The 11526-nt window shown below is 44.8% G+C and overlaps 1 protein-coding gene across 6 annotated transcripts in view; it reads left to right on the top strand.

Annotated features, from left to right (window-relative positions):
* Positions 1 to 11526, top strand: part of COL6A3 (collagen type VI alpha 3 chain) — an 81987-nt gene that overhangs the window by 10365 nt on the left and 60096 nt on the right. For 4 of the 6 annotated variants that reach the window (XM_019630038.1, XM_019630033.1, XM_019630024.1 and 1 more), the window contains exon 2: positions 4240 to 4357. In XM_019630038.1, coding sequence (XP_019485583.1) covers positions 4270 to 4357 — 88 coding nt within the window. In that variant the 5' untranslated portion in view covers positions 4240 to 4269. Of the gene's footprint in view, positions 1 to 4239; positions 4358 to 5855; positions 6474 to 11526 lie in introns of all 6 variants that reach the window. The other 2 variants (XM_019629997.1, XM_019630005.1) reach the window with 1 other exon arrangement.

The raw sequence follows: 11526 nt of genomic DNA, 5'->3' as shown, positions 1-11526 counted from the left end.
TCTCTCTCTCTCTCTCTGTCATCTTTAGATTTTTCTACTTATAAGATCATGTCATCTTCAAACAGAGACAATTTTAATTTCTCCTTTTCTCATTTGGATGCCATGATCCAAATGAGATTTTGTGCGTAATTAAATTATATTATATTATATTATATAAAAATTATATTTTGTGCATAATTCAATACTATGTTGAATAGATGTGGTTAGAGAGGGCATACTTGCTTTATTCCTGATCTTAGAAGGAAAGCTTTCATTTTTTTCACCATTGAATTTGATGTTAGCTGTGGGCTTTTCATATAAGGTTTTTATTATGTTAAGGTAATTTTCTTCTATTCCTAGTTTGTTAAGTGTTTGTATCATGAAAGGGAGTTTAATTTTGCAATGTGCTATTTCTGCATCAGCTGAGAACATCACGTTTTTTCCCCCTTCATTCTGTTATTGTGATGTATTACATTGCTTGATTTTTGTATGTTGAACCATCTTTGCTGTCCAGGAATGACTGCTGCTTGGTCATGTATAATTCTTTCTATGTGTTGTTGAATTCGATTTGCTAGTGTTTTGTTGATAATTTTTGCATCAATATTCATCAGGGATATTGGCCTGTAGCTTTCAATTCTTGTAGTACCTTTGTTTGATTTTGGTATTGGCGTACTGCTGGCTTCATAAAGTGAGTTTTGAAGTGTTCTCTCCTCTTCCATTTTTTGGAAGTGTTTGAGAAGGATTGGTGTTAATTCTTCTTTAACTGTTTGTGAAATTCTCCAGTGAAGCCATCTGGTCCTAGACTTTTCTTTGTTGGGAGAGTTTCGATTATTGAAATCATTAAAATAATCTCCTAAATAGTTCTAGGTTTATTCAGATTTTTTATTTCTTCATGATTCAGTCTTGATAGGTTGTATGTTTCCAGAAATTTATCCAGTTTTTCTAGGTTGTCTAATTTGTTGGTATATTTCTGTCCTCACTTCTTCTGTGTTTCATGGAGTCTGGCAAATGTTCTCAACTTCTCAGCAGTGATGATATTTCACAAGCCATTTTGCATTCCTGATTCGCTGTTGTTTCCCGTTGCCTCTCTCAAGGAAGAGTCAAACCATTCCAAACACAGGGGATATAAAGGCAATTTAGAAGCATTTGGGCTTTTAGTATTATAAGATTCAAAAACCACATTTGAAGATCTGACATATCCTTGAAAATCAAGAGAGATGTTTTCGATTTTCATTCACACTGACTGAAATAACTGTCATGTTATAAGTCACAAGGCCTTCTTTTTAACCTTCAAACCCTAACAATGAAACATAAATTATGATGGTAACCCAATCTCTCTAGATTAAATGTTTAAGTTTCTTAAACCAAGTGGGATTTCTCACTTAACTGTAGTTTATACTATATAATTTCCAATATCAAATAGTACTTCCTGAAACTAAGTACAAGAAAAAATAACCAATAATATGAACTAGCACCCTGGAAGTTTATGCTGATGATGAGATTGGTCCTGCCCCCCCCCCCCCCCCCCCCCCCCCCCGCAAGCCTCTTTGGAGATACTTGGGTCATCTACACATTCCACCCTCTCCCTTGGTCACTAGGAGGTGGTGAGCTCCTCCATCAAGGGACATGGATCCCAACTTGCAGTTAATGGAGCCCCAAGGGGAGAGACATGCACAAACCCCTGACCTGGGTCAGGTAGAGACCTGGGCAGGTGGAGATGCCTCTCACTTAGTGCTTTAGAGCAGCAAGGACTTAGCAAGACCAGACATGGGAATGAGTAGTTATTGCTCCTAATGTGTGCCACTTGTTTCGTTGGATGGGAATAGCTATTATTGAAGAAAGATTTTTTTTTTGAAGATTTTATTGGGGAATTGGGGGAGGGAACAGCGTGGGGAATTGGGGGAAGGGGAACAGACAAGTTGCTGTCCTTTTGTTCTTCAGTCTAGTTGTGGAGGACGTTGCTTCACTGGCCCAAGCTGGCACCATCATTGTGCTCTTCCCGGGCGAGGCAGATCAGTCGCCGGCTTCTGGATGGTCGCTCACTACGGCTGCTGGCCACTCATGCTGGCTGCTGGCTACACACGGTAGCCCATGGCAACCCACTGCAGCAGGGGCTGCAGCCTATGCCGTCACCGGTGACTCATGGCAGCCCAGCTCCAGGTTGAGCTGTTGTTCAGCATCTTAGCTGTGGAGGGCAGTGTCACTGGCCTCACATGTGGGATCCGAACCGGGGCCCTCTGGCGTCCCAAGCCAGTTCTTAACCATCGTGCCACTCGGCCGGCCCTGAAGAAAGATTTTATGAAACGTGTTTGGGAAATTCTGGGTTAAATAAAGTGGAACAGGTTTCTTTGCTTCTCTGAGGTGTTACAAGGTACCATATATTGTAACAGTTCCAGAAGAGCGCTGGCTTTTCAGTGCTTCCCAAATGCTGTTGCTCATGGAACTCCCGCCTTTTTTCCCCCTAGAATATTTCATAGAATGAATGATGGAATACACTTTGGGAAATGCTGGCAAAACCTACCTTGGAAGAGAATGGTGGTTAGAATTCACCTACTGTCCAGCCTGTGTCAGGTATTTAAGAAGCAGCTGTTACCACACAGTCCTCAAGGAAGCTGGCAAGGGAGGTATTATTCATATGACTCCCACATTATAGAGCAGGAAACTGGGGCTCAGAGCAGTTAAATGACCATGACCTGCCCGAGGTAGGATGTGGTAGAACCAGGACCCAGGTTTGTCTGTCTCCAAGCACCTTGATAGTCACCCAAGCACTGTCACTTGCTCCTTATTTGACTTCTAAAAAGCTCCAAACTCAAGCTGTTGAACTTGATTGACAAGTTGTAGAGCATAAGCAATGTTTTTTTTCTTATTAACTTTGAGAGTGGTAGGTGCCACTTGAGTATCAAGATGTCCCTTAACAGTTGTGTGACTTGGGCCAGTTACTCTCTGAGCCCCAGTTCCTTCTTTATAAGCATGAGGATTAACATCTACCTAAAAAGACAGTGTGAGAATCAGTGAGCTAAATGGTGAAAAGCAGTGCATGGTGCACATAGTAGACGCTTAATAACTTTTGATAACATGACATCAAAACCAGTGGTTTGATAACGTCATAGCCCACTCGTGTTCCCAGTACCTCGTCTCCCTAAAACTGTTACCTGAGCCCCTGATCAGAAAACCCCTGACCAGTCTGGGTAAGAGTAACGAGGATCATTGATATAGATATACAGCTGCACCCAGGACAAGCATCATCATTTGTGGGTCCAATGCAAAGTGAAAATGGGGGCCCTTGTCCAAAAGTTATTAGGAATTTCAGGAGAGCATTAAACCAGGCATGGGGTCTTATGGGATTGCAAGGGTCACATAACCATGACCCAAGAAAAAGTTGGGGGTAACCTGAGCCTTGGGCCCAGGGAAAGAGAAAAGAGGATGTTCCGAGAAGCGGACATAAGAGAAGACCTGAGCCAGATCTCCGGAGGCTTAAGGAAGAGCCGCGGTGCTCACTGGATTGGGGATGGGAAGGTGAAGAGGCTGACATGAAGGTTTGGTGCAGGTGGGGGCACTTTCTGGTTTGGCGTGAGGAGAGGGCGTTGTTTGCTTGCAGGGAGAAGGCTTGGTGACACAGGCTACTGAGGCCATCTGAACCTTAGCTCAGCTGGCCTGAAGTCACGTTTGCAGCCACCAGCTGGTGGGTGGGTAAGGGGGCCATGGAACACGGCAGTCAGTCCTCAGGTCTGCTTTCACAGTGTGGCTAATTCAGTAGCTCTGAGCTTGTTCCGTTCTGAGATTGGAGGTTGGCACACAGGACGTTTTTGTTGGAGGAAAAGTACTAAATGCTAATAGAGAATAAGGGGAAGATTCGAAATGGCCCCAGCTGCTGTGGTTGTGTTTGCATGTGCTGTGATTTGGGCAAAGTCCATTCTGTCCGTAAACTGAGCCCTTCCTATGGGATCCCTTTAAACGTGATGTACAAAGCTCAGCTGGGTGTCACAAACCTGCCACTTTCGTGCCTGGGCCTGCCTTTACTCCTGCTCGTTTCCATTCTGCCATTTGTTTAGTGATACGCCGTTGCTGCCTGCCCCAGTTCAAGAGGAAAAAGGTGCACAGTTTTTAGCTATGACCAAAATCATACAATAATGATGCAAAGATTCTCACGTATATGTTCAGTCAAAGCTGTTTTTCACAAACAGGATAAGTCCTTAATTCACTAGTTAGCAATCTGAGAGTCAAACGCTGGTGATTCCTCTGTCCTGTTTTCTCTTTTAGGTTCACACGTGGTGCTCAAACAAATTCAAAATGAGGAAACAGCGACATTTGCTCGTAGTGGCCATCTATTGCCTCTTTCTCTCAGGCTTTTCGTTAACTCGTGCCCAACAACAAGCAGGTAAGATCCAGAAACACCTCTTAATGTTATAAAAGTAATAGTGTTCTCTGATTTGAGGTCATGAGGTCATGAGCTGATAGAGAGCTTAGAGATGCTTTTCGGGGCTAGCTAAGCTGTTCATTATGGAATGTTCATCTAGTTCACAGACGTTCTCAGATTCTCTTTATCCAGTGAGAGAGGGCTTAGCTTTACTAGAACTTGGGTTTGATATCTTGGAGTTGGTTTGCAAGTTATTTGTTTTTACATTGGGTTTGAGCAGAAAGCTTGTGTCACAAATACTTGACCATCTGAACAGCATTTCCACATTTCTGGCCCTGGCTGGTCTCTGAGAACATCCAACCGGGAGAAGACAACCTTTGAGAGTAAACATTATTTTCCTTGAAAACCAAGCGCAAAGAGCACCCTCTGTCTATAATTCTGAGCACGGAAAGGTTTTCCATCTAGACTTATCCAATCTTTTCAAAATTAGTTTCCCAAAACTGATCGATTTTTAAAAATCGATCCTATCTAATCTTATTAAGAATGTGTTTGCAGAGTTTTAGAAAACTGAGAAATGCTTCATGCATTATGAGTTCAGGAGGAGTCGGGTCTTCCTCTCGTTTGCCGGAAGAGCTGTCCCTCTGATAGGGATCCTCCCATCAGACCTGCTTATTATTAGATGGCGGGGAGGTGGTGCCACCTCAGTGAGAGGGAAGCTTTCATTGGGGCATGGGGTCAGCCCGAGGTAAGTAGGACTCAGGAGCCAGCCTGGCCCATCGCTGAGCAAGGTGCTCTCCACACCGACCACCTGGCACCCTGAGCCTCCTGCTCCCACTTCTGAGGGAGAACGGGATTCATCTTTGAAAGAGAAAACGTAAGCCCAACAGTTAGGAAGGCTTTTCTGGCCCTGAAAAGTGTGTGGGGACACTTTAGGGGACCTTTCTTCATGCTAAAAAGTCTGAGAAAAATGAGACTTGGCTTTCTCTCCAGTTGCACAAGTCTTCTTCGCTGTAGGATGGCTTATTGATTGCATTCATTTTTCTTGACATTCCCCAAAGCATTGGAGGTTAGTTATTGTAAACCAGTAGCAGTTTTCACTGTTCCTTCTCCTCAAGGCCCAGTTTCAGACCCAAAAGTTAAGAATGAGTTTATAAAATGACAGTTGGTCACCTGTGATAGGCTATCCTTCCGGTCCGATCAGGTGGGTGTTGGGGTTCAAAGTACCACAAAGAATCATGCTTGAGTTAATAGACACCCCGGGAACATTTTTCCCCCATTCTGGGGCCCGCCCAGGGGCAGTGTGCGGTCACTGATTGCATACAGAACTTGGACCATGACTGGGCACCAGCAGCTGTTGAGTCCGCGTGTCCAAGTCCCTGCTTCTCAGGTAAGTCAGCCTACCTGCCTGTATTGCAAGTGAGGTGTGAACGATTTAGTAGCAGCATAGCACAAACTAAACTAGTTTAGGAAGGCTTTGCTTGAACAGGAGAAAAATCTAAACCAATGTCTTTTTTTAAAGATGTCAAAAATGGTGCCGCTGCCGATATAATATTTCTAGTGGATTCCTCTTGGAGCATTGGAAAGGAACATTTCCAACTTGTTCGAGAGTTTCTATATGATGTTATAGAATCTTTAGCTGTGGGAGAAAATGATTTCCATTTTGCTCTGGTCCAGTTCAACGGCAACCCACATACCGAGTTCCTGTTAAATACGTATCGTACTAAACAAGAAGCCCTCTCTCATATTTCCAACATGTCTTATATTGGGGAAAGCAATCAGACTGGAAAAGGATTAGAATACGTAATGCAAAACCACCTCACTAAGGCTGCTGGAAGCCGGGCCAGTGATGGAGTCCCTCAGGTTATTGTAGTGTTAACTGATGGACACTCGGACGACGGTCTTGCTCTGCCCTCAGCGGAACTTAAGTCTGCTGACGTTAACGTGTTTGCAATTGGAGTTGAGGATGCAGATGAAGGAGCGTTAAAAGAAATAGCAAGTGAACCGTTCAATATGCATGTTTTCAACCTAGAGAATGTTACATCACTTCCTGACATAGTAGGAAATTTAGTGTCCTATGTGCGCTCATCCGTGGCTCTAGAAAGGGCTGGAGACACAGAGACCCTTAAAGACATCACAGGTAATGGCAACGTTGTCACGCTGCTGCCTGCCTTGCTGTACTTTGGAGATAAGCTTGGCAACTGCTGGCATTAAAGCAACACTATGGCTAAACACTGGCGGGTGGATTAGGGAAGAGATGACAGTTCACAGGTTTAAAAACAAAGGTTTGGATACCCTCTGTAGTCTCCTTCTAAAACAGAGCATTCACTTCCATCCAAGGGGATGGTTTTTAAAACAAATTTTAACTTGGAAAAAAACCCCCCACACCTGACAGACATTATGACCTCATAGGAGGTACTCGTATGATCCAGAGAAAAGAAAGCTTCAGCTTTGGCAAGGCAGGCTTCTAACAGAAATCTCTCCATTTGTTATGGGAACACAAGGCCTGTTTCCTTTAAAGAGAGCTCCATGTTGGAAGGAGCATGAGTGAAGGGAGAGAGAGTGAGTGGAAACTCTTGTGTCCAGTGGGATGGCATAGAGAGCACCTCTCTTCCACTCTATGGAATTTATTTCAGAGAGTTGATTGAATTAGACTTGTAAGAAACCTTAGCTATGACCCAGTCCAGGTGGATTTAGAAGACATTGAGTCCTGGAGCGTAAGTGACGTGGAGTTAGAAAGGCCAGAGCTGGAGGCCGTTAGGTGTGGGCCCTGGGTCTGCTCTTCACTCATCTCCAGGCTACAAGTGTGGCTGTGCCCACAGACACTCTTCTGTTCAAATGGCCTTTGTCACTGACACTCTGGGAGGACTGACCGGGCACGGACATGACATTGACGTGTTATTGCACAGTAGTAACCGCAGAACTAATTGGCTGGCAAGTCATTTAGCCAGTCGAACCCGTTAGCTCTCTGTCCAGTGCTGAGTGCCTAAAAGACCCGCAGAAAAGAATTTGGCAGGGAAAATGTGAAGCATACTGTACCACAGCAATTTTGACCGGTGCCCATGGCTAGACTTACTCATCATGGACGGGCTGGTGGGCAGGACTCGCTTTGTTTGGAAACTAGTCCATGTAGCCGACTGACAATCGATAACAGAGGATTCTAGGAGAACGGGCAGGGGGTTCAGGTGGATGCAGAGGGTCTCAGGGGAGAGGTGAGTTCCAGAAAGGAGAGAGGCACATCCTCTGAGATGGAGGGAAGGGAAGAGAAAGGGGCTGTGTTTTTAGGATTTCCAGGTGGAGGGGGGGAAGCTGAGAGAGTTCCAATCATCTCAATAAGAGAAGATGACAGAGGGAGACAGGCAGTGGCGTTTGGGAGCTTGGAGGCTGTGATGAGGGGTCAGAAAATGTCCAGGACGTAACTGCTGACTCGCAGTGATGGCCGGTTGTCAGCAGAGAACCCGAGTCTTCTGGTGAGTGGGTTGCCCTGACTTTCTGCCGAGGTCTCAGGCCCTTTTGGACGAGAAGGAGCTCCCAGGTGTGGAGCTTGCAAACAGAGAATGATAGCGAGGCTAGATCTTCTTGGCAAGGAAACCCAGAATGGTAGCAAGTGAATTCCTGACCTAGTCCGCCCTGGGGTCCTGGCTGGGCCAGGAAGTGGATGAGAGCTGGAATGGGCTGGGAGACTTTGGAAGAGTCAGGGGATGATAGGCCAGAACAGGGGACATCCCCAGAGGCAGCCACGTGCGTAACACGGGGCACTGCCAGTATGTGTGGAGGACAGGCGGTAGGGGTGGAAGAGTTTCAAGGACATGCGCAAAGTGGCCCTCATGTGCTTAGGGTGCAATCGACGGAGGACCACAGGCATGAGGAAGCTGGTGCTCAGGGACCTCATCCGTATAGATGTTAAAGTCTCTGGAGATGACCACAGGTGTGCGGTGTGGATGCAGGCTGAGCCTGGTGTAACTGACATCATTTAGGAAGGTTGGGGAATCCCTCCAGTGTACTTAACCTCAACAAGGGAATGTGTAATTCTTTGCAAGAAAAAGAGAGTGCATGGGTAAGCGGGCCTGAGGAGGCCTGCAGTGCACGGCGCAGAGAGACCACTGCGGGCAGATCTATGGACTGCTTTTCTCCTTGGCTTCTTAAAGTGGTTCCCACCAAGAGGAGTGCAGAGACAGGAGGGATGAGGCGAGGTGACAGGCGCAAAGTCAGCCTCTGGTTAACTCAAGACGTTGGGTGGAGTAGGAAGAAGGAACAGTTGAGGATTTGAGGCATAAATCAACCAACCTGAAAGGCCACATGGGAGGGGTCTAGGGGAGGCCAGAGGGGCAGAGGAGTCTACAGAAAGGTAGAGCTTTTGGGATGATGATCAGGGCCATGGAGGAATGTAGGGAAACAGTGCTAATCATCAGGTTTTCATAGCAGAGGTTCCAAAAACGAGGTATGAGGAGCGAGATGACTAGATGTCAGGAGAAAGGAAGCAGCTATCTTAGGCTGCAGAGAGCTTAGTAAAGAGAAGGCTTTCAGAGCTAACCAACCTCAAGGTGTTTCATTAGGTTGTTCATCAAATGGTTTCCCCAGCGGTTACGTGTAGTTTCAGCTTTGATGGGGTGGGAGCGCTACCAGTGGATCTGCTTCTAAGGGGGAGGAGTGGGTGACAGCCGGGACCATTTATATTTAACACTAAAAAGTGACCCCTACTTCAGAAGACATGCCTCACCTCTGAATGATGGCCTAATATCGATCCTGCCAGATTTCAGGAACCGAAGGTGGGACCCTTGAGAGCGCCCCGCACCAAACACTCCTCCAGGCTACCAGGAAATGACAAGTGGGTGTCTAGAATGACCCATTCCATTTGCTACGATATTCTCAGTATCAATAATTCACTGATCATTTTATTTCTGAATACATTGATAAGAACTAATCCATGTCAAAAACAGTGAAGGGGTCAGTAGAGAAATGGGGCATCTTTTCTTTATTGATGTGTTGTCCAACTCAGAAAACAGTGTGGTGGGTCTGCCTTTATGTTTAACCATTATGTAAATGAGCAGACCATTAGATAGCCATACGAATTCTAAATGAGCCTGTCAGCGCACTACGTTTCCATACAGATGATAAAACCTTTGTTTTTATGCCAAGAAAGCATCTCTGTCTTCTAGTGTCCAAGCCACTAGCAGCACCAGGGTGGACCATTAATCCGTTTATGTTGTCTTTTCCGATTAACTTCACTCTGCAATTCCTCCAGTATCATGTCCCACTGCATGTTCCACAGAAAAAATAAAATAATAATAATAACACTCTGCTTATCGTTTTGGGGAAAGGGAGTCAGGAAGGCGTTGCAGGGACTGCTAACGAGTCAGGGCAACTTGTTCCCATTACCTGTCCACCAGGTAACTTTCCCCCATAAATATATTTGTGTATAAAATGTTCATGATTGCCACTGTTCTAAATACATGCTGCAATCAGTCTCTGAAAGTCCTGTTTTTTAAAAATCCCATTTGTAAATGGATATAAGATGCAAAAGCTTTGAACTAAAGCAGAAGCTGAAGGTGGGCGACGCTCAGCCAGGACTCCAGTGGGCGCTTTCTTCTCTTTGCACAACACGAAGATTCCAAGGACGCATGAAACCCATGAACAATTTTTTATTTGCATCGGAAATACAAATGTGATCTTTGTAATTTATCTTTAAAAAAAAAAAAGAAGTGCCCCATGAGCTAAGGAAAGCCAGGCCGGTTCATGGTGTCAATTTTCCGTAGACCTGATCGCCCCTAGAATTTGTATTGAGCGTTGGTGCGCCTTGCTGTGCGCGGCAGCCCGTGGCTCTTGCGTCTTCTCGAGGCTTCGGCCGTCCTGGATAACACAGCATGCCCTTGTGTGTCCCATCATTGTGTGCCTAAGAGGACAGTGTTGTTTTTTTCAGTGATGACAAATTATCCAACATTTTTCTATGACCTGCAGCTGTTCAGCTTTTTAGCAGAGAAACGTTCAAGGGTTTTCCCTCAGGGTTCATTTATCTTATTTATACTCTTGTAAATTGCAATCAAAAAGTAAGTAAGTAAAAGGGAACGTGTCATCCTGTGATATTTCCTGTCATTGCCCCTGAGATCATTGTTAGTCCTTCTTTTAGTTGTCTTGCTGTGCAGAGCATGTGGCAAATCTTCCTCTGTCCCTTGGGGTCACTGGTTTAGGCCTGGGCCACGTTGGGGAATTCTGCGGTATGATGTGCAGAGCCTCTAGTCACGTGAAGGCGTGAGCCATTCCTACAGCCCGGTTCACGCTGCTGTGCAGCACCCGCCCACAGCTTCCTCAGGAAGCTCATGTTTTGGCCAAAGAGTAGCAAGTGCTTTGGATTTCTTAGCAAAGGCTCAGCCCTTATTTAATTCTTTTATGTGGCAGTTATTAAAAACACAAGGTCTTAATTAAGTGAAAAATTATTTCCATTAGCCCTTACATTTCCAAGTTAATATCTTTCCCTATGCAAGGATGCCAGGGGTGTAAGGAAAGAGAGAAGTGTACGGATTCTAGCAATCTCTGGCTCAGCTTCCGCAATGAGAGGGATTGTTAGGTAAGAACGTAATTTCACTGCAGCAAAACTCTTCAATTGTTTGAGACAAGATTTGTGTCCTGTTTCCATAGTGAACATAAAAGCAATTTTGCTGGCACAGAGACAAAGTAATTTTAAATATAAAATATTCACTGTCATTAAAAAGATCAGAATGAACGGTCTTACGTATACTATTATAATTATACCCCAAATATAGCTTCCCCAAAGCTCAGAATATAAATATTGTGTATGGTCCCCTAAAATCTCTTCTTGTTTCTAACACACAGTTAAATTATTAAAATAACACTTACCAGAATAATTTTGCTTTTCCTGTAGTTTAACTCAGTCTGATTTAAATGATCTAGCTGAGCCTTTGAAATATTCTACCGTGGTTTCTAGAGTTTTTGATTGCCATTCATCACGCAGTGCTTCTGTGAAACCCCGATTCTCAGTAACGATATGAAAATTTCATGTTTGCCATGGTGGGGCGAAAAGAGGTCTTGGTCAGTCCATTTGCATAACCCGGAAGCTAATTCTGATTAAGGGTTTCTTAGAGGCTCATGGTCCCGTGAGGCAATCAGGTTGCATTAGGATGTCATAAAAAACAAAGTTGGATAATTATGTCATGACTGGTTTCATATCACTCTGC

Source organism: Hipposideros armiger, unplaced genomic scaffold (genome assembly GCF_001890085.2).
Source record: "Hipposideros armiger isolate ML-2016 unplaced genomic scaffold, ASM189008v1 scaffold_17, whole genome shotgun sequence".
NCBI lineage: Eukaryota > Metazoa > Chordata > Mammalia > Chiroptera > Hipposideridae > Hipposideros > Hipposideros armiger.
Note: the sequence above shows the minus strand (reverse complement) of the source record. Positions and strands in the feature narration are given on the sequence as shown.